The sequence below is a fragment of the Gymnoscopelus braueri genome, assembly GCF_963280865.1.
Source record: "Gymnoscopelus braueri genome assembly, chromosome: 15".
Classification (NCBI taxonomy): Eukaryota; Metazoa; Chordata; class Actinopteri; order Myctophiformes; family Myctophidae; genus Gymnoscopelus; species Gymnoscopelus braueri.
Genome location: NC_137620.1, coordinates 7,915,555 through 7,939,608, shown reverse-complemented (window position 1 = coordinate 7,939,608; position 24,054 = coordinate 7,915,555). Strand labels below are relative to the sequence as shown.

At 40.3% G+C, this 24,054-nt stretch overlaps 1 protein-coding gene across 2 annotated transcripts in view; it reads left to right on the top strand.

The window, feature by feature from the left end:
• The window catches only part of aco1 (aconitase 1, soluble), a 39,358-nt gene continuing 15,304 nt past the window's right edge, over positions 1 to 24,054 (top strand). For both annotated transcript variants that reach the window (XR_013934534.1, XM_080451125.1), the window contains exons 1-12: positions 1 to 134; positions 7,124 to 7,291; positions 8,866 to 9,034; positions 10,091 to 10,228; positions 12,461 to 12,530; positions 13,004 to 13,187; positions 15,793 to 15,932; positions 16,709 to 16,880; positions 17,880 to 17,980; positions 19,917 to 20,033; positions 20,834 to 20,993; positions 23,133 to 23,268. Coding sequence is in view for 1 of the 2 variants with exons in the window: in XM_080451125.1 (XP_080307251.1) it covers positions 7,180 to 7,291; positions 8,866 to 9,034; positions 10,091 to 10,228; positions 12,461 to 12,530; positions 13,004 to 13,187; positions 15,793 to 15,932; positions 16,709 to 16,880; positions 17,880 to 17,980; positions 19,917 to 20,033; positions 20,834 to 20,993; positions 23,133 to 23,268 (1,499 nt within the window). In the remaining variant the exon portion in view is untranslated. The remainder of the gene's footprint in view (positions 135 to 7,123; positions 7,292 to 8,865; positions 9,035 to 10,090; positions 10,229 to 12,460; positions 12,531 to 13,003; positions 13,188 to 15,792; positions 15,933 to 16,708; positions 16,881 to 17,879; positions 17,981 to 19,916; positions 20,034 to 20,833; positions 20,994 to 23,132; positions 23,269 to 24,054) is intronic.

The following is a 24,054-nucleotide window of genomic DNA, read 5'->3' as shown; positions in this document are numbered from 1 at the left end:
TCACGGTGAACCAGGAAGTCAGTGTTGTGTAGTTTGATGGTCGCAGTGATCAGGGATCTGGGTCACATCACATTTAGACACACACACAGACACACACACGTTCAGACACTCATACAGACGGCTCGCTGCTTAAGGTAAGTCCATGCTGGTGTCATAATTCAGATTATATATTCATACAGTCATAAGTGAAACGGAGACAAACACAGATATTTCGCTGGAGCTTCTCATAGCTCTGGTCCAGAGCGTTAGTGAGTTCTCTCTGACTGCTCGGCTCATAGACCCAACGTTACACTGCCGTGCGAGGTCTCCGTCTTTAGTCAAAAATAAACAAAACTACATCACTATTCACTGAAACAAAGGCAGTTTTATGTTGTTGAAAGTATATTTTCCAGGATGGGAAGCCTCTCAGGACCCCACCTTCTCTGTATAATACACTTTTTGGGGCAGAAAGTAAAATATGTCCGCCAGACGGACATTGTTTTAATTACTCACCTGCGCCCCCTATAGATCTGGTCAATGGTAATTTATATTGACCAGATCTGTAGGGGGCGCAGTGGAGTAAATACAAAATAAATCGTCTGACGGACATATTTTATTTTCGGCCCAAAAAGTGTATTATAAAGAGAAGGTGGGGTGCTGAAAGGCTTCCCACCCTGGAGAATAGACTTTCAGCAACACAAAACAGCCTTTGTTTTGGTGAATAGTGAAGTAGTTTTGTTTATTTTGCTTAAAAGACGGAGACTTCTCACGGCAGTGTAATGTTCTGTCTATGAGCAGAGCGCTCTGGACCAGAGCTAGAGCTTTCTTATGCTTCAATCGTACGACGTCGCTGTCACTTTTCTGCAGTGGTGTAAGTAACTAAGTACATTTACTTAAGTACAGTTTTGAGGTATTTCTGCTTTACTGGAGTATTTCCAATTTTCAATTTACTTCTACTCCACTACATCTCAGAGGCAAATATTGTAGGCTACTTACTCCACTACAATTATTTCAAACTTTAGTTAGTTACTTTGTAGATTTTTATTATTATTACAAAACATGCATTAACCACTGTATCCTTATATACTTAGGCTATTTTCAAATAGCAGATCTAGCTCACAATGCATTGCGATGCGAAGCATTGTGAGCTTGTAGATCTGCTATTTAAAAAATATTTTAATACTTTTGAGGACTTGTGAAATGGGACATTCTGCATAATGAGTACTTTCTACTTTTGGTACTTTAAGTACATTTTGATACCAATACTTTTGTACTTTTACTCAAGTAAATTCTGAATTCCGGACTTTTACTTGTAACAGAGTATTTCTGTATTGCAGTATTGATACTTTACTTAATTAACACATTTGAGTACTTTTTCTACCACTGCTTTTCTGGCCGACTGAGAGCAGATCTACAAGATCACCACCAAAGCGTGAGATCTGCTCTCGTCGGCAAGCGGCCTCAGGCACCCCTTGAGGGGGGTCCCCGGACCCCACATTGAGAACGGCTGGCCATAAGAAAGTGAACATCAACAGATAAGACACTTTATGGCAGGGGTCTTCAGGCCAAGAACCCCTTAGCTGAGAGAGAGATGAAGCAGGGACCCCCCACTACATATTGGTTTCACGTTAAATGTGTGTTTTCAGACATTTTACCACTTAATAATAACCCTCAATATTTGTAAACTTGACCTAGTTTGGCTCTGTACCTTTTGGCTCTGCCAGAAGTGTTGTGAGCTTGTAGATTGGCTATTTTCTGCTAATATTTCCCACAGAATAGGGATGCGAATGTTAAAGGGATAGTTCACCCTTTTTTTAAATATTTCTTTCTATCGATTAGTCATCCCATGGAGACTTGAATTCATGGATATTTTTGAGTTTTTTGTTGCATTACTAAGCCAATAATTTGATGACCAGCGGTTCCGGTAGGAGACACAAGGGAGACTCTGTGTGTCTGAATTCAATGAATTCAAGTCTCCATGGGGTGACTAATCCATAGAGAAAAAAAAGGCATTTTGGGGGTGAACTAATCTAAAAATAATTAACATTTAAGTCCCTATCACACAAAGATTTTGCCGCTCTCCCCTGTAGTATCTCTGAGGACCTCCCCTAAGGGTCCCGGGCCCGCTGTTGAAGACCCTTGCTTTATGGTGACAGTTGATTGGACAGTCCATCCACAGTGAGGTTCAAAGTGCATGCAGTATGATGTCCTCGCTGTCGTGGCAGAAACCTCTTATCTCCATATTCTAACCCTTTTTTGTGTTTTATTTTGTAAATTAACGCCCTACTTGAGCATAGCACAGCGTCACATAAAATCATCAAAAGTAGCCGATCTACAAGCTCGAAACGCGGCGCGAAGCGACGCGTTTCGAGCTTGTAGATCTGCTGCTTTTGATGATTTTGAATTTGAACCCTGAAAAGATTTTTTTTTGGACATATGAGGTTTCCACCCGACAGAGACGATTTCATATATATTTGTGAAAGTGTCTCCTTATCAGTTCAACTTTAACACAGTTGACGGGTGAGGAGATGCAAAGTGCTTTCTGATGATCACTCATTACTCCATTAAGACCAGAAACGCATCTGTGTCATTATAAGAGATTTATTTGGCTATTCAAAAATATTTTTAGAAAAATCGTGAAAATGTGTGCAAATCTTTGAATATAGTATATATTTTTTAAAGCGAACATTTGTAACTCAAATCTTTGCTTCTGGTGGGGGGGGGGGGGTCCCTGGAACAACATATTTTGTGATGGGGGTCTGCGGCCAAATACATATCATTTTGGGTGGTCCTTGACAGTTGAGAGAAAGTTGAGGACCACTGATATTATAGCAACATAATTTATTTTTCAAAAAGCTAGGATTTAGAAGACATTTGTAGAATACCCCCAGAAGCAAAGATTTGAGTTAAAAATGTTAGCTTTTAAAATATATATATTCAAAGATTTGCACAAATGTTCTGGATTTTTCAAAAATAGCCGCGCTATGAGCTTGTATATCTGCTATTTTTGAATAGGGAAATAAATCTAAAAATGATACAGATACATTCCCTGCCTTAATGGATTAATCAATACCAGTAGCATTGATATACAGTAGTTGACATTGTCTGCTTTTTTAAGGGCACAGCAGTTTATCGATTTGATAAAAAATGAAATATTTTTTTTAGATATCAGAAAAAACTACAAGCTCACAACACGTCGCAGTGCCACGCATGGTGAGCTTGTAGATTGGCTATTTTCTCTAATTTTGTTTTGCACGACAGTACGACAGACTATATAAAATGGGGCTTTAGTGGTTGATTAAATTAAATGAATGAGTATAAAAAGATCAATTCGATTTTTTTTTATGTTGATTGTTTAAATATATTTTTATATTTTAATAAATATATTTGTTTTATAAAAACAAAGACACTCGATTATTTGATTAATCCAAAAGTAGTCAATATAATAATTGCTAAAACATTAATTATTGAAACCCTACACGCATTTTTTGATGGACGCGTTACTACTTTATAAGATAGAAATTAAGATAACCTTTATTTATTGAGTGGTGTAAAGTAACTAAGTACATTTACTCTACTGTACTTAAGTACACTTTTGAGGATTTTTTTTACTGGAGTATTTCCCATTTTCAATTATTTTACTTCTACTCCACTACATCTCAGAGGCAAATATTGTACTTTTACTCATAGAATTATTTGACAGCATTAGTTAGTTTGCAGATTTAGATTATTATTACAAAACATCATGAACCACTTCAGCCCTAAATACATTTCGGCCATTTGAAAATAGTCGATCTACAAGCTCACGATGCGACGCGATGCGACACATCGTGAGCTTGTAGATCTGCTATTTTCAAAATACTTTTTATACATGTTGAACTTGTGAAATGGGACATTCTGCATAATGAGTACTTTTACTTTTCGTACTTTAAGTATATTTTGATGCCAATACTTTTGTACTTTTACTCAAGTAAATTTTGATTACCGGACATTTACGAGAGATAAGGCTAAAGATGCAATAATATGTAAGACACGAGAGTGCAGTGGTCTGAACGCTGCTTTCAGATTATGTAACGCACACACAGCACTTTATCAAAGGCAGTTCCTAGAGAGAGGCCCACACCCCCACCATCCCACCAACCAGAGTCTACCTTTTAGATGTGTTTTTATGACAGACTGAGCCACTGAATTACTGTACGTTATAAGTGGGCTTTTTTGGGGGGGGGGGGGGGGGCAGATGAAGCAATAATGTTTTCTCACTCAACAGTAAACAAACCAACATACAGTATAAGTGTACACAGGGTATCTGCACATTTCTTAAAGGAGGAGTTCACCCAAAAAATGACATATTTTCTATCAATTGCACACCCCATTTTTGTTTTTGTGGCATTCCTAAGCCAATAATTTGATGACCGGGTGTGTATCCGGTAGGAGACACAAATAATCTACTTTGTGTCTCCTACCGGATACATTAGCCGGTAGGAGACGGGAATCAAATTATTGGCTTAGGAATGCCACAAAAACAAAAATAAATCCATGAATTCAAGGCTTCATGGGGTGTGCAATTGATAGTGAACTACTCCTTTAAGTGTCAATTTAAGGACTTTCAAGACCTTTTTAATACCTCCTAAGATGAAAAACATTTAATGAAAAAATGTACAGCATCAGAAGTAATAAACAAACAACTATACCATACAAAATGGTCAGCCTAATTGTCAAACATTATCTAAGAAAGAGGCCAAATGTGTTGTGTGTAGCTTGTAGATCGTCTATTTTCACAGTGTTTATCTGTGGAACTGATACAAACTACATTTTAATACCTCAACTCCTATAATTCCGAGTGGTTGTCAGGGTAGGGGGTCCCCACCCCAGTTCAAATATGATTATTTTCATATTTTAGGGGGGGGGGGGGGGTTGAAGGTACCAACTTAGCAGGTACAGGTTTACAGGTGTTTTAAAAAAATGGTTCGGTGGAAACAGGTGATACTGATGATGAATTATCCCATTCAATTTAGATTTTAGCTATAACCATTATTTTATACTTTGGCTTTTAAAAATAGCAGATATACAAGCTCATAGGGCGGCACTGAGTGCATATATATATTTTTTAACACTTGCTTCTGGGGGGGGGGGTCCCTATTTTGTAAAATATTTTTTTCATGTCAAGGAACCCCAAAATGATATTTTTTGGGGCCCCTGACCCCCATCAAAATATGTTGTTCCACGGACCCCCCCAGATGCACAGATTGAATAAAAAATGTTGTTTCAGAGATTTGCACAAACATAGCAAATCTACAAGCTATGAGCTTGTATTTCTGCTATTTTTGCATAGCCAAAGAAATCTGAAATGAAGGGGGGGGAAAAAAGAACAAAAAATCTAAAACGACACAGATTCGTTCCCGGATTGAATGGTTAAGATTAAAACAGTTATGACATGTCTGTTATTATACTGTGCTTTCTCCATTAAAACTACCCACAGGTTAGAGACCAGTTGGTTGTTGGTTCCCAAACATTTGAACTCAAGAGCCAAGAGGGAAATTTGATGCCTCCCTCCCTGTGACCAAAACTAGTGAAAATAGCAATCTACAAGATCTACAATCTGCAATCTACAAGCTCACAACACGTCACGATGTGACGTGTTGTGAGCTTGTCGATCTGCTATTTTCAGTTACTCGTTTGTTTCATTTGCTTGTTTGTAAATTGATAATATCCAGAATTCTTTTTACTTTTTTAAATATTTGAAATAGTAATTAATTAAGTAAAGTAAAAGTCATTAAAGTAAGTATTTACTCCCTACCCGTAAAACAATGATCCCCGACCCAAACAGGTGTCCCGACCCAGTGTTTTTTTATTTACAAACTGACACTGTGGTTGCGTAGGGTAGTTTTTGTCCGTTTAAACTTTAAAGGGATAGGTCACCCGCCAAAATGACTTCTATTCTAATTCTATCAATTAGTCATCCCATGGAGACTTGAATTCATGGATAGTTTTTTTATTTGGTTGCATTCCTAAGCCAATAATTTGATGACCGGAAGCCGTTCCGGTAGGAGACACAAAGAGTCTCCTTTGTGTCTCCTACCGGAACCACTGCCTACTGGTCAATGGTCATCAAATTATTGTCTTAAAACCAAAAAATATCCATGAATTCAAGTCTCCACGGATTGTATAATCAATAGATAAAAAGTATTTTTAGGGGTGAACTATCCCTTTAAGCGTGAACCAAGTCTGTCCTCAATGCTACAGTTACACATGTGAGAATTTGTTACAGATTGATAATGTCAGCTGTTATCTCTGGGTCGTGTTGTTTGTCAGAGACCTTTGAAGCCATTCCTCTGGTGATGTCCTGGGCTGTCACACTGTGTCAGGTCATTTTAGTTGACCATTAATTGTCATACAAATAATTGTTAAAGTTTTTTTTTATTGCATCAAACATTGGAACATGATATACAGAATGACATCTCTGTTTGCCTTTCAGGCAAATGGGCAGAGGACGGATATGACAAATACCTTGAATAAACAAAGAAATGTCTGTGACAGTGACTTATGGGCAAACCAGGCCATATTACATTATTACATTACAAGTTTCTTCAGAAGTTTCCAAAAAATAGTGATAAATAGCCAATCAATGTGCTCATAAAGTGTTCATAAAGTGTTGCAATGTGACACATTGTGAGCTTGAAGATCAGCTATTTCCACTTGAAAAATAAATACAAAATTAGAGGATTATGGAAAATGAAATGATAAGGCAATGATGTAATAATGGTGTCTTTACAAAGCTTCTAGGAGGGAAGTGCTGTCTTACATACAGGTTCCAGTCCATTCATTGCACGTGTGGGCGTAACATAGTGATTGACATGTTAATAATAGATAGTTTTTCCAGGTAATATGCAACAATGATAAGCATGCTGAGGAAGAAGTGATCCCTATCATTGTGTTTGACCAAAAAAGTATTGCAGCACTGCCGGTTATTTTAACAGATTTATTTACATAGCATATTGTTTAGACCAGTGGTTCCCAAACAGTGGGAACCAATTCTTAGGGGTCGCAAGTAAATGTACCCTTTTTTCCTAAACATTTTCATAGACTGTCACTCACAGACTTGTCCTATATTTGTATTTATTTATTTTCTGGTCCTTGTGTCCAGTGGATCTCTGAGCTGTGTCCAGTCCAGTGCATCGAGGTGTAGAGAGCAGGTCCAGGATGAGCGACAGTGGGAAGAACAATCCGTTTCAGCACATCGCTGAGCCTCTGGACCCCGACGCCCCGGACCGGCGCTTCTACAATCTGACCAAACTCGGAGATCCCAGATATGGTAATAATAACGACCACTTTCATTATGCTAAATCATATTGATGTAATCATATAAATGTAATGTATCATGATATATCACATTTGAATCAGATAACAACATGTGTCGCTGCTTTGTATATTTTCTCATATATGGTGAGTAAGCCTTGTCGAGCCATGTATAACAGGGCAGGAGCGCTGTCTCCTGTTTCTGTAGCGTGAGGCGGCTTGAGTACAGTACACCCCCCAGCCATGATGTACAACAAGTACCACACTAATATGTCGCGGGCAAAAATCCTAGATTTTTGAAATGTACTAAAAGTGCCACGCTATGAGCTTGTAGAGCTGCAATTCTTTTTTAACACATTGTGTGCCAAAAAAGGTTCGGACCGTTTTTGGCCCATTTTTTATTATTTATATTTATGTGGGGCGCTCTAACAAAACTTTGGGATCATCCAAGGAGTCTCTAAGGAGAGGCCGGATGTGGAGTGGATCCATGTCAAAAATGCTTCCGCTCGTCCGCTCCAATGTTAACTCCTTGACTAAAAGCTTAATATCTCCTATTTCTTTTTAACGTGGTGGAAATGAGCCGTTTTCGATCGGCGATCACTCTGCTCAATGGAGGATCGCGTTAGAAATATTATTGTTCCAGGCGTTAGTCGGGACCCTCCGCCGTCTCGCACGCAGGCTTTGTTTACATGCGCGTCCTCGCCGGGGCTTCTACAGCATGAAACATATCAACGTAAGTGGATGGAAGATATGCTGGCACTAGATGTACCCTATTTTAATAAACCTCTGGCACACGATGTGTTAATCATGAAAATGTGTGCAAATCTTTGAATATACCGTATATATCTTTTTTAAACCAAACTTTTGTAACTCAAATCTTTGCTTCTGGGGAACTAAATATTTTGCGATGGGGGTCCGCGGCCAAATCCATATAATTTTGGGTGGTCCTTGACATGAAAAATTGAGCACCACTTATAGCAACACAAGTGTTTTAGAAAACTGTAGGATTTAGAAGACATTTGTAAAATCGGCCTCAGGTCTTAAGTCATTCAGTGCCACATGACGTCTAAGACGTCATGGCCTCTGAGCGCCCTGAGCGCCACGTGACGTCTAAGACGTCAACATAAAAAAAAAAAATGTTCAGAACCCAAGATTTGAAGATTTGCTGCTCCATTCACTTCTTGTTTAACTTCTTACTGAAAAAGGCTGTATCTCGGCTCCTAAGCACTTTTTTTTTTACAATGATTTTTTTTTTGGGGGGGTTCCAAATTGACCCTTAAAGGTCTGTAACACGTGTACAAATGGAACAAAATGGATCCCTCAGGTTCCATTTGTACACTCTCAGAGTTATGGTGGTCCTTGAAATTAAAACATGTGAGAACCGGTATTGTAATTGTAATAGCAGACGTGACGTGGCAGAAGTCCACATAACCAGCTCTGACAGCGGGATGAAAACCGGTTCTGGAAACGCGTTTCAAATGTGATTGGAACCGATTCCTGGTTCCTCAATGGTGGCTCCGATTCCTCCGGTTCTGGATCCCAACCTTATTGCACACTGACTGACTTCTGTTGTCTGTCTCTCCTCCTCAGACCGTCTTCCCTTCTCCATCCGGGTGCTGCTGGAGTCGGCGGTCAGGTGCTGCGACGAGTTCCTGGTGAAGCAATCGGACGTGGAGAGCATCCTGAACTGGAAGCACACACAGACCCAGAGCGTGGAGGTTCCCTTCAGACCCGCCAGGGTCATCCTGCAGGACTTCACGTAGGTTTGACACCGGACACCGCGTCCCGCGCTTACCTACGTTTCACTTAATTCGAAGGATCATGTCCTTGAAAATCGTCGCTGTCGGGCTGCAGAAACCTCCTATCTCCATATTCTAACGTTTTGTGTTTTTTTTCGTAAATTAACGCCCTACTTGATCATACTGCAGCGTCACACAAAAGCATCAAAAGTAGCAGCTCTACAAGCTCGAAACGCGGCGCGAAGCGACGCGTTTCGAGCTTGTAGATCTGCTACTTTTGATGCTTTTGAATTTGAATCCTGGAAAGTAACAGTTTTGGACATATGAGGTTTGCACCCGACAGAGACGAAATATCAAGTTAACCACATGAACCCTAGCGTCCGTTTCCTGGGAGGGAACATTCGGCGAAAATAGGCCATCTACAAGCTACAAGCTCATGTCCGGATGTTTTGTTTTTCGTTTTATTTATTCGCACAATAAAAGCAGACACAGCGTGAGAAAGGAAACCCACAAAGGCACTTGCACAAGGTTTTCACCTAGAATAATTAACAAGTAGTAAGTTGAACATTGTAATCAAACATAAAAATGCGCCTGGAGCTTGTAGATCAGCTATTGTAGCGCTGCACCGAGTGCCGCGCTATGAGCTTGTAGATCTGCTATTTTTGAAAAATCTTCAAAATTTGTGCAAATCTTTGAATATATATATACCGGTATATGTTTTACTTTCTTTGTTTCTGGGGGTCCCTGGAACAAAACATTTTGAGATGGGCGTCCACGGCCAAATGCATATCTAAAAATGTTTTCTAAATCCTAACAGTATGTTGCTATATCAGTGGTGCTCCAACTTTTCCATGTCAAGTACCACCCAGAATGATATGTATTTGGCCGCGGACCCCCCATCTCAAAATATGTTGTTCTAGGGACCCCCCCAGAAGCACAGATCGGAGTTAAAAATGTTCGCTTTAAATTAAAACATATATATATATATATATATATTCAAAGATTTGAGATTCCTGAATGTGTTTTCTTCTGCAAACACATCCAAACTGATGATGTGTTTTTCTCCTCCTCTCCAGGGGCGTGCCTGCGGTGGTGGACTTCGCCGCCATGCGTGACGCGGTGATGAAGCTGGGCGGAGATCCAGAGAAGATTAACCCTGTGTGTCCTGCAGACCTGGTCATCGACCATTCCATCCAAGTGGACTTCAACAGGAAGTGAGGCTTTTACCCAATTACACTTAGTTGCTACGACGAATAGCTGATCTACAAGCTCTGCAACTCATCACAGTGCTCATATATATGAGCATTAGCTAAGCAAGGGATAATGCATGGGGAGGTGGTCATTATTGAAATTTAAAGCCCGACAGGGTGATTATGCACCGAGGCTTTAAATTTCAATAATGACCACCTCCCCATGCATTATCCCTTGCTTATTACACGGCTACTTAATAAATAAATAAATAAATTGACCCAAAAGTAACAACAAAACGAAGTATTTCCTTGCTTACGGCAATGAAAGTATTCCATAAGTATTGGGCTGGGCAGACAAGTTCGCCTCGGAAAACAAATGACAGTATTCCACAAGGTAACCGGAAGACTCGCCCCAAAACACACTCGCCCCCATTCTATATACCGCCAATTTGCCTGTAATACCGCCGGATTTGCCCCGGGGCGAGTGTGTTTTGGGGCGAGCGTTTTGGTATTCCCCCGTTGTTGTGCCACGATAAACAAGGAAGTGCAGTGGATCAAATAGAATCACTTTTTGGTTATTGCATCGTCTATTTCTCACTTCAAATGTTTTCAAAAACATTCTTGAGAGCAACGTTTAGTTGTAAATGACATTGTTTGTTTGTTTACATGGCTGTCATGTTGGATAAAGCATAAAACCAAGCAGCAAAGGTTGACATGAGCAGGTGTTCTGAGTCTCTGATTACACAGCGGTCCGTTATAGAGCTCATCGGTCATTATCCAGAAATAATGACAGATGACTGACCAATCAGAATCGAGCATTCAACCAAGCCGTGTAATAAATGGCTACAATGCATATAAATAGCTCTTGTCTAGATTGATCAGCCGCAACGTGTAGCCGCTGTGCTGAGGTTCTGACACATTTAAGCTTAACGCCACTGAACATGAAGAGGTATTTCCACACCCAACATGACTGATGAACCAGTGTCGTTTTTTCGGCACAAAGAGGAGGAATGCGGGGTGGCCGCTGGTTATACTGGATCTGCGGGAAGATGCACATTTTCCTCTCAGACGCACGGTCCGAGTGTACCGTATTTTCCGCACTATAAGGCGCACCGTCAGTGCGCCTTATAGTGCGGATGCGCCTTATAATCCGATGCGCCTTATATATGTATCAATATTGGTTCCCTTGGTTTCCGCACTATAAGCCGCACCGTCAGTGTGCCTTATATTGCGGATGCGCCTTATAATGCGGTGCGCCCTATATATGAAAATAATACATTTATTGAAGGTGCGCCTTATACTCAGATGCGCCTTATAGGCTTATAGTGCGGAAAATACGGTAATGGACACTTTCTTTCTGTTTAAGAAAATATGCATTAAAGCCATAACCCTTAACAAAAAACGGTTTGTTTCGCTATTTTATTTAGCCTATTATTAATTATAGCAGTCTGTATGTGTGCACGCACGTGGTTGGTAAATGTGCGCGCACGCACATTTGTTCAGTGAGTGTATCTGTGAGTCGTGAAGGACGGGGGGGGGGGTCACGTGACTTGGTCAAGTCTATTTTGGGGGTCGCCAGCCAAAAAATCATTTGAAAATAGTAGATCTACAAGCTTGCAATGCGCATTGTGAGCTTGTAGATCGGCTATTTTCAAAAGGCCGAAAAGTATATAGGGCACGCTAGAACGTGCCCCCCCCCCCGTAGATTCACGAGCCAAGTACCCAAATGGCTACTTTGCATAACAGGTTTACAAGTGAGTGTGAAAATGTATCCTCAGATTCCTCACTCCTTGCATCTATAGGCTACACGCCACGGTAAGCAACAGAGCGTGTTGGCTTCAGTAGCTGCTGCTGCCAGTGTCTGCACGCAACAATGCCTCTGCCACTGTCGAAGAAGAGAAAGATACTCGTTCAAAGCAAACTTTTAGTTTCTGCTCTATAATTCATGTCATTCCTTGAATTTGTATCAGTTTAAAAATACTAAAACTAAGCTAAAAAACATTTCCTACACAAACATGTTTCCTCATGTAAGGTAAAATAAAATATGTGCGGTGTGCACGCGCACGTGACGTCATTAAAATTTAAAAAATCACCATGACACCGCTGTACTTGAGTAAATGTACTTACTTAGTTACTTTACACCACTGGTTATGCGATGCTACAACGGACCACAGAGCTGATGCTTGTGTCACTGTCAGCCAAAGTGAACTTTATTGTTTTGTTTTACCAAAACATTTGATTTGATTAACTTTTCAGGTCTGACAGCCTGCAGAAGAACCAGGACCTGGAATTTGACAGAAACAAAGAGAGGTTTCAGTTCTTAAAGGTATCAGCCTATTTTAAACATTTTTTAAGTAAACATGAACCCTAGCGTCCCTATTCTGGGGGGCGACAAACATTCTGCGAAAATAGCTGATCTACAAGCTCGGCTATTTTGGTCGAACAGATTTGGTGTAGAGAGGGAAAGAAGCACCAAGTATAGCGCCCTGGGGTACCCCGGTCAGCCAGGTATAATAGGGTGTGTAAGAAGTGGTTAATTAGTCAATTCTTAGGGTACTACAGTTATTCATTTTTGAGAAATGTCTTAGTAATTCTTGGAGCTGTAAATTCATATTTACTCATATACTCTCCTTCTGGTATTTGATTGTATTTTTATCTCATCTTGTATGTTTTAACATACTGGACGATACATTATTTTCTGTATTATTATTATTATTATTATTAATATCATTATTATTAGGCTATCATTATTTATTCTATTTTGTATTCATTGAATGGTTGTAATTGTTCTTTCTCCAGTGGGGTTCCAAGGCGTTCAGGAACATGCGTATCATCCCTCCCGGCTCGGGGATCGTCCACCAGGTGAACCTGGAGTATCTTGCCAGGGTGGTGTTTGATCAGGATGGGTTCTACTACCCTGACAGTCTGGTGGGCACCGACTCTCACACCACCATGATAGACGGCCTGGGAGTGCTGGGATGGGGTGAGGACCAGCTCTTTTCATTGTTTAAAGCAGTGGTTCTCAACCCTTTCAATTTCAACTAAGTACCCACAGTTTGATACGCATTAGGCCAGTGGTTCTCAAACTTTTTCATGTCTTTTTCAAAAATAGCCAAAGTATAAAATATGGTTAAAGTGGTTAAAATGATTGTGACGCTATATTAACTAATTTAGCTGTGGACCCCCTGGTACCCCCTCCCCAAGGACCCCTGGGGTCCCCGGAGCCCACTTTGAGAACCATTGCATTAGGTCACAGACCCCCATTTATCTCTGGGCAGTGTTGGGACTAACGCGTTACGTAACGCAACTACTTTTTGCGGTAACTAATAACGTAACGCGTTACCTTTTCCAATTCAGTAACGGCGTTATAGTTACTGTGATTTAAAAAGGTGCGTTACTGCGTTACATTATGTGATCCAACTGAACTGCCTCCCCCGCGGAGCAGCTTGCCTGTCATCTAAACAGGACAGGCAGGCTTGGATGGATAGGGGGAAATTCAACGATCCCTCTCAATCTAACTTGAGAAAGTGAAAGTGGCCAGAGAGAGAGGAGTGATGATTGGTTAACAGGGGGTAAAATGTCAGCCTAAGCCAATCAGAGACAGAGTTGGGCGGGTCTTGCCATACACACCCTATGGACCCTCCCTTACTAACACACACACACACACACACACACACACACACACACACACACACACACACACGGCAACACACCCACCACCACAACCGCACACACACAGTCTCAACTGAGCGACAGCGCAGCGTTAGTTTGCAGCTTGGAAATATAACCATTATTTAGAATTTGTGGGGATAAAGGGCGCTAAAAACATTGCAGTGACAGAAAACATTGTCCACATCGAGTAACAGCAATGCTAATCTCCTGAAGCACTTAACTAAAGTACATGGGGTTATAAAACTAGTCGCCAAAGAAGACCCCTCCGTCTCCACCGGCAGTGATCTAGATGGAGCTACAGCTACTCCATCCATCTAAACAGCCAAAAAACGATTTTTTAAAAATCGCCACAGCATGTCACCCAGACTCAACTAAACAGATTGATTGGCAGGTATGTTGTTGAGGAGGACATGCTTCCCATCGCAACGGTTGAGTTTGTTGCCTTCAGAGAACTAGTCAGCAAAATAGCAGTGAAAGCAGCAGGGCCACTACAGTGCAGAAAGACGTTTAATTGTTCCACTACATTTCATAATGACTACAATGGTCTTTTCTCTCACTGTGCCACAGAGCAACACTAAAACTCTGTGTGTGTGTGTGTGTAATACAGTACACTGGCATAAGTGTGAGAGGTGTTTTATTTTAAAATAAAATAAAAGGTTTTGTCAGTTAAATTAAGGCCACTCACATGCATCTATATGCAAATGACATCAAATTAATTCAAACTGATAACTGACTGGGCAGGGAGTGTGGGAGATAGGTGGGTTATTGTATTGCTCTGAGTAATGATCATTACATCCTGATGTGAAAGAAAATATTTCTAAAGAAGAAGAAACAAATAAACGTTTTTATGTATAGCCTATCAAAATCATTTGGAAATAATATATATTTTATTTTATTTTATAAATTTGTTCATCTTTTATTTTTTTAAGTAAAGTAAAGTAACTAGTTACTAGTTACTTTCATAATTTAGTAACTAAGTAAAGTAACTAATTACATTTTTGGAGCAGTAACTAATAACTATAACTAGTTACTTTTTAAAAGTAACTTGCCCAACACTGTCTCTGGGACCCCAATCTTCAACACCGTTAAATGTGGAATGTATAAATGGTGAGAGAAATGAGCAGAGAAAATTGGAATGGGAACGATATAGAAATTTACCTATTTTGTTTCTCTCTCCTGATGAAATTGGTGACCCACCTGAAGATGTATTTTCTGTTCATTAAAGAGCTGAAGAGACTGTTTGTTTGTTCAGTAATAAGTACTATAAGAATATGGAGCTTTAACAAAACCCCTTTTGTTTTAACCAAAAACATATCTCACTCTACCTTTGAACGCATGCATCCTAGCATCCCCATTCTGAGGTCTATATATAGGGTTCTCAAAGTATATATATATATATAGGGTTTAAGGCAAGAGTCTTCAACATTTTTCAGGCCAAGGACCACTTAGCTGAGAGAGAGAGATGAAGCAGGGACCCCCACTACATGTTGGATTCATGTTGGATTCATTTAAATGTGTGTTTCAGACATTTAGCCACTTAAACCCTCAATACTTTGTAACTTGACCTTTGGCTCGGTACTTGGTCTGCTCTTTTATTACCTGTACACCAAACCTCTTTGTTGAAAATAGCCGATCTACAAGCTCGCTTGTGAGCTATTTTCGGCTAATATTCCACCCTGAAAAGCGATGCAAGGGTTCAAGTGGTTAATGTAAAATATGTTATATATTAAGTCTGTATCACACAAAGATGTGGTGGCCCCCCTGCAGTATCTCTGAGGACCCCCTAGGGGTCCCGGACCCCCTATTGAAGACCCCTGGTTCAAGGGTTAAATATGCCATGTTGTGTTCTTTTTGTATTGTTGTATTTTCTCATTGTGCATGTTGTATGTGTGCGTGCGTGTGTACAATTCTCCCAGGTGTGGGAGGGATAGAGGCGGAGGCAGTGATGCTGGGCCAGCCAATCAGCATGGTTCTTCCTGAGGTGGTGGGATACAAGCTGTACGGGACCCCCAACACGTTCATCACCTCCACTGACATCGTCCTCACCGTTACCAAGGTAAGCCGAATCGACCGTACAATTTTGATTTCTTTGCATTACGTGTATCAATGCTGAACCCTAGCGTCCCTATTTGTAAGCAAAACCTGTACAGTAGCTTGTAGATATTTTCGGCGAAGAGATTTGGTGTAGAGGAGAAAAAAGAGGGGGCCTAGGCTAGACCCTTGAGGGACTCCGTTTAACTGCTTATAGGGTTTAAGTTAACTACCCTACAGACAATGCAGTATTGTGCTCATAATATGCTGATGACTGCCTACCAGGTCTCTTTGACATGCCCTTATAGAGAAAATAATCCACATAATCAACATTGCTTTTAATTAATTTTTTAAAATGTTGGGTTCTTGCTTCTGTTTCATAATTTTTACCTTGTTGGGTAAAGCACCTTGCAGACAGAGTCCATTTTATTTGCACGAGAAAAACAAAGCAAAACAAACATTTAAAACGAACACACGCTTGTCTAAGAAGACCTCTTGCACACCTACTCAAGTGGCTGCAGTGGTGTGTCATTTAATCAATCCCAGTTGTATTCCTGTGTTTTTTAATGTCCAGTAGAAAATCACATTCGACTCAATGTGCAAAGACCTTTATTATTGGGTGAAATCAGACCAGTTTTTTTTTACACTTAAAGTGTTAAATGAACACACTGGATTTGACTGCGTTCACAGTTAATGTTATATTGTCATCCCCTCTTTCTTCAGTATGCATTTAGAAATATCTTAAAATACTTAAAAAAAAACTAAACTAGATGTCATCTCCTTCATCCTGTACGCATGCAGCACCTGCGTCAGGTGGGCGTGGTGGGGAAGTTTGTGGAGTTCTTCGGCCCCGGCGTGGCCCAGCTGTCCATCGCAGACAGAGCCACCATCGCCAACATGTGTCCGGAGTACGGAGCCACGGCGGCCTTCTTCCCCGTGGACGACGTCAGTGTCCAGTACCTGGAGCAGACCGGTGAGTGTCTCATCAGTTGTATCTGTACCTGCATAGGGTTGTGATCCGGAACCTGGAGGAACTGGATCCAACATTGAGGAACTGGAATCGGGTTCCATCACATTTGGAACCCTTTTTTTTTTCTCCACACTGTCAGAATATGGAATTTCACATCTTTTTTTCACACAATTATAATACCTGTGGTTCTCACACTTTTTTAATTTCAAGTACCACCGTTACGGGTCCATATGGTTCCATTTGTACACTCTCAGAGTCACAGAGACCTGTAAGGGTCCATTTGGTTCCATTTGTACGCTCTCATAGTTATAGTCCTGTTAAGGGTCGATTTGGTTCCATTTGTACACTCAGTTACAGACCTGTAAGGGTCCATTTGGTTCCCTTTGTACACTCAGAGTTACAGACCTGTAAGGTTCCATTTGTACACTCAGAGTCACAGAGACCTGTAAGGGTCCATTTGGTTCCCTTTGTACACTCAGAGTTACAGACCTGTAAGGTTCCATTTGTACACTCAGAGTCACAGAGACCTGTAAGGGTCCATTTGGTTCCATTTGCACACTCCGAGTTACAGAGACCAGTAAGGGTCCATTTGGTTCCATTTGTACACTCTCAGAGTCACAGAGACCTGTAAGGGTCCATTCGGAACCCCCTCGTTCAAATCCTGAGGGATCCCAACTCTAAGCTCTCTAAACGTAGTGAATAAATAAAGAAGAAATACTGTTCACTATACTTTGATACAATTATCTCAAGGAATGGCCCGATGACTGTTTCGGGTTTGAATCCAACCCGAGACTCTTTGCTGCATGATCCTCCCTCTCTCTCTCTCCTGCCTCTGTTATATTTAAGTGCTTGTTTGTTTTTCTTAAAGGCAGAGTTTTAAGAATTTTCAGAATTTTCAGAATCAAATATCTATCAAAGAAAGGAATAAATATTAATATTATTTCAAGTGTCTGTGACCGCGTGTTCTTCAACTCCTCTGCTGACCTGGTTTGTTCCTCCCAGGGAGAGACGAGGAGAAGCTGGCCTACATCGTCAAGTACCTGAAAGCGGTGGGCATGTACCGAGACTACAACGACGTCGCACAAGATCCAGACTTCACACGGGTCAGTACAACCACACAACACACAATGGCTTCTGGACTGGTACTTCCTTATTAACCTGAAAAAAAGAAAGATCCCGACCTTCGTCAGGTGAAGTTCAGTGTGTGACCCGAACGTTGTACTGCTATCTGCACTAACCCTTTAAGACCGGGAACGCATCTGTGTGTTTTTTAAAGATTTTTTAAAGATTTCTTTGGCTATTCAAAAATAGCAGTGCCGCGCTATGAGCTTGTAGATCCTGAAAAAAATTATACATTTTTTTAAAGCGAACATTTTTAACTCTGTTACAACTTCTGGGGGTCCCTGGAACAAAGTATTTTGAGATGGGGGTCCACGGCCAAATACATATAATTTTGGAGAACCACTGATATTATAGCAACATAAGTTTTTTTCAAAAAACTGTTAGGATTTAGAAGACATTTGTAGAATGTCCAGAAGCAAAGATTTTAGTTAAAAATGTTCGCTTTAAAATTATATATATTCAAAGACCCACGGTTTTCCCCAAAAATAGCAGATCTACAAGCTCGTAGCTTGTATATCTGCTATTTTTCAATAGCCCAAAGAAATCTTAAAATGACACACAGATGCGTTCCCGGTCTTAATGAGTTAATAACTTTTTTTGTTGTAAGTGAAGACAGTGCGTCTCTTTTTTCCTGCCCTTACGCACCTGTTCCCTTGAAGTAGGTGTGCAAAATGACCTTTTAAACTGACTTCCTTATTACCGCCTCAAACCTGTTCCAACCTCTTTCACCCTGGTGTCCCTGTTATGGGCTCGTTATAATAGGTGAGCGTGTTCCACATTTGTACTTTGTAGATGGGGTCATTTTAGCATGACTCCGTGGTTAGGGCTGTCCCGATTACAAATATAAAATATAATAAGTTGACTATTAATTGTCACACAAATAATTGCGATTAACGATTGAACATTGGAACATGTGAATAAAAAATAAATTTCTGTTCACCTTTTAGGCTTCTTAATCCAAAAATGCACAGGAAAGATATTTAAAATAACTTAAATATACAAAGAAATTACTGACATGTATTAATTTTATACAAAAAAGGGTAAAAATAGGTTCCCTAACCTTCAAAATAATTTATGTATGATTCTTTTTTAACATGGAAATTATAATGACGATTATGACAAAATAATTGCGATTATTTCAAATAATTGCGATTAGACGATTATGTAATAATTATGACAGGCCTATCCGTGGTACAACAAAGTATGAAATAGCCCTAGTGTGCCTTTTCTGGATATGTGTTATAGACGAACATTTGGTTGGCGAAAATAGCCAGTCTACATAGCCAAGCTCACAACGCGTCGCTCAGCAACGTGTGGAGAGCTTGTTACAGGGTATCTGCACATTTCTAAAGTTACAATTTAATGACTTTTAAGACCTTTTTTTTAATACCAAATTGGCCAAATTGTCAAATATTACATAGGAAAAAGGCAAATCTACAAGCTCACAACGAGGCGTTGTGAGCTTGTAGATCGGCTATTTTCACAAGTGCTTGTCAGGGTTGGGGTCCCCAGTTCAAATATTTTTGGGGGTCACGGCCTGAACAGTTTGGGAACCCTTGCAGTTAGACATGTAATGATTCACTCGACTCACGATACGATTTGAATCACGACACTAGGTTCACGATTTTTCACTTTTAAAAAAACGTTTCCAGAAAAATCATTTTTTTTTGTATTTCTCTTACACAAATTCAGTATTTTCTTTATATTTATATTTCTTACAATACTGTGTTTTCTCTTATGCTCTTTTCAATACAGTAGCAAATGACTGAAAACTTTGCGCCCTCTGCTGTTTGCATCGCAATACATTTTTCATTCAATCGATTTGACATTTTCACCAGTTTGAATCGGCTTTAATCGATTAACGATAAATCGTTACATGCCTACTTGCAGTAATGTGACACGTCTCTGTCCCCTCAGGTGTTTGAGCTGGACCTGAGCTCCGTGGTTCCTTGCTGCAGCGGACCCAAGAGGCCCCAGGACAGGATCGCCGTGTCCGACATGAAGACAGACTTTGAAGCTTGCCTGGCAGCAAAGGTAACGTCTATTAATAACCCAGTTCCCTAACCTTCTCTGGATCAGGGCCCCGGATCCGCCAACACTTGGAAGGTGTCGGCGGGCCCAGCCATCTAACCAACATGGGTGGGCCGCGTGCATTTAACCCATTCAATCCGGGAATGCATCAACAAATGTCTTCTAAATCCTAACAGTTTTTTTAAAAGACTTATGTTGCTATAATATCAGTGGTGCTCAAACTTTTTCATGTCAAGAACCCCCAAAATGATATGTATTTGGCCACGGACCCTCATCTAAAAAATATTTTGTTCCAGAGACCCCCGAGAAGTAAAGATTTGAGTTACAAATGTTTGCTTTAAAAATATATATATATTCAAAGATTTGCAAAAAAAATCATTATTAAAAATAAAAAAAAAGCAGATCTACAAGCTCATATCGTGGCACTCGGTGCCGTGCTGTGAGCTTGTAGATCTGCTATTTTTGAATAGCCAATGACATCGAAAATGGAACGGAATACGTTCCCGGATTCCCAAAAGTGACTGCAAAAGATTGCTGCTATTTGTTTCAAAAAGCTTTACACCCCGTATATATAATATGTATATAACGACGCAATGTGACATAGCTCCGTTTAACTCAATGCTGTATCCCCTCCAACTGTACATACTTTATTTCCCCATTATTTTTCTTAAATTGTTTGGATTATGTTTTGACACTTGCTTTGGCAATTTAAACGTATGTTTTCTCATGCCAATAAAAGCTCCTTTGAATTGAAATGAATTGAATTGTTCCGTCTTTGTGTCTATGATGATGTGTCATTTCAGCAAGGGTTCAAGGGCTTCCAGGTGGCCCCTGACCGCCACACTGCAGCGGTGCCCTTCCAGTACAACGGCACAGACTACACGCTGTCACATGGCTCTGTGGTCATCGCCGCCATCACCAGCTGCACCAACACCAGCAACCCCTCCGTCATGCTGGGGGCCGGTACGTAAAGAGAAGCAAGTAAAACATGTCTGATAAGTTTAGGGATAAGGGGTAAGGCGACGCCCAAGATGGGGCCCACAGTCTCTCCTTCTCCCTGCGGTGGGGGTGGAACAGCCCAGGGCCGCTATACAGTTAGTGGGTTAGGCCGCTGTAGAGTTGCTCAATATTCTCTTCAGATTTGTACTTAGAACTGTGTTTTCCTTACGTTCTCTACTGTCTTGACTGATTTGATTTATTTCATTTCTTTCGGCCATCATACAAGAAGGTTAAAAAGACAATTGAGGATAATAAGACCAGTGGTGGAAAAAGTTTACTTAATGTTTTACTTAAGTAAAAGTATCAATACTGCAATGTAGAAATACTCTGTTACAAGTAAAAGTCCGGAATTCAAAATTTACTTGAATAAAAGTACAACATTATTGGTATCAAAATGTATTTAGGTACCAAAAGTAAATGTACTCGTTATGCGAAAATGGCCCATTTCAAGTTTTCAAACTGCATAAAAATCATTTGAAAATAGCAGATCTACAAGCACGTGTTGTGAGCTTGTAGATCGGCTATTTTCAAATAGGCAAAGTTTCAGTAGGGCTGAAGTTGTTAATGTATGTTTCGTAATAATAATCAAAATCTACAAAGTAACAAAATTTTTCAAATAATTGTAGTGGAGTAAAAGTATAATTTTTGTCTCTAAGATGTAGTGGAGTAGAAGTAAAAGTATAGAAAATTGGAAATAATCCAGTAAAGTAAAAGTACCTTTAAAATTGTACACAGTAAAGTCATCGACTTACTTCAATTGTGGTCCGCTTACACAAATCGACAGATACTGACGAACATAAATAACATAGAATCCACAATTTAGGAAAACTAACATAATTTACAGCAGATACAAAAAAAGAATACAAAATAAATTGGGAGCTACTTGTGAAGCAACTGTGAATGTGTGTGAATTAGAGTTCTCAAATTCTGCCCGAACCCGACCCTATGCGACCCGACGTTTTCGGGCCGGGCCGCGCCCAAAATCGATGCTAATTAGTCGGGCCGGGCCGAGCTTCGGTCGGGTTCCATGCAGAACCCCCAAAAAAGAACTTTCAACTGCCCATAGCGGCCTAACGGTGAGGCCGACGGAAATGGCAGTGGGTGTGTTGGATGCAGCAAGTGAACTTTACTCAGGTATCTAGTTTATCGTCCGACCTTCCTAGCCCGTGTTATTAAAGAAAAACGGGCGACAATGGCCAAAACTCAATCGAAAATCAGCGAAAGTGGCCGTTTTCAAGATGTTTTGGCCATTATCTCTGGAACGGAAGGTCCAATCTACTCAGTTCAAAGCTTGTTGGATGTGGGACTTTGAGGACAGTAAGCCCACAAGCACCTGGTTTTGGGGTCTAAAAGTATGGTAATTGCTCGGGCAAGGCCGAGCCTCTGGCTGGCCCTGTAGGGCCCAGTTTGGGCCGGGCCTTAACCCATTAACTCATTGAGTGCCCGAATTATTTCTGTCTATTTCTGGCCAGTACGATTTTTTTTTCAAAGTAAAAAAAAAAAAGTGCTTAGGAAGCGAGATACAGCCTTTTTCAGTTATAAGTTAAACAAGGAGTGGATGGAGCTGCAAATTCTGAAAAAAAACACGTGAAACACGTTAATGGCACGTTGCACCATAGCGGTAAAACACGTGAAACACGTTAATGGCACGTTGCACCATAGCGGTAAGACTTGGAACGCATCTGTGTCACTTTAGATTTCTTTGGCTATTCAAAAACAGCAGATATACAAGCTCGGTGCCGCGCTATGAGCTTGTAGATCTGCTATCTTTGAAAAATCTTGAAAAAAAATGTTTGTTTTTTTTGTTTTTTTCAAAAACTGTTAATATTTAGATTTTTTTAAAGAATCGCCTCAGGTCTTAATGGGTTAAAGGGGAATTTTGGACCACGGTTTTCTTACCTTTTCTATGATGTTATATCTTAGGATGAATGGTCCAGTAGATTTTATTTTTTTAATATCTGACGTTCATAGTGACAGAACACTATGCAACCGGGAAAAAAAAAAACTTTGAAAAAAAAAGATTGAAATTTCGAGATTTCAATCTCGTCTAGCAAGACTTCCGTTTCTTTCTTCTTCTTTTTTTACATTTAAATTTTTTCTCAGGGCTGCTGGCGAAGAAGGCCATAGAGCACGGTTTGAGTGTGAAGCCGTACATAAAGACCAGCCTGTCACCGGGCAGCGGAGTGGTCACCTACTACTTAAAGGAGAGCGGGGTCATGGACTACCTCTTTCAGCTCGGGTACGTAAAGGCTGGGGAATATAAGTAAATAAACCCTTTGTGACCAAAACTGCTTTAAATTATTTACAGACCACACAACAGGCTCAAGCACAGAGGGACTCGTGGACTATATCGTTGCTGTCAGGGCAGAAACCTCTTATCTCCATATTCTAACTTTTTGTGTTTTCCTAAATTAACGCCCTACTTGATCACACTACAGTGTCACACAAAAGCATCAAAAGTAGCAGATCTACAAGCTCTAAACGTGGCGCGAAGCGATGCGTTTTGAGCTTGTAGATCTGCTACTTTTGATGGTTTTGAACATATGAGGTTTCCACCCAACAGATGTTATTGGAGTCATGTGGGGCTGCATCAACTATTTGTCATTTCTTAGCGATTATTCTGAACTCTCTCAGTGCCAATGAAATAAAAAAATATGTTCATACTGTGCCAGCATTTTTTTAGTAAAAAAGTTAAAAAAAAGTGCTTAGGAAGCGAGATACAGCCTTTTTCAGTTATAAGTTAAACAAGGAGTGAATGGAGCAGCAAATCTTCGGATCACGATATATTGGGTTCTGAACATTCTTTTCAAAAAAAAAAATAATATTAACACATCGACCGCCAGAGGTTAATCTCATAATGTACTCACCAGTGCCAAGGTGTTTTTGTTGTTTTTTTGTTTTTTTCATGTCGCCATAGATCTTGTTAAAATCCTTAAGATTGAGCCGTACAAGGTCTGTTTACATCCGCGACATCTCAACGTATCTCCCAGTGAAAATCACGTGTCAAACGGGGCATCCATGTTGT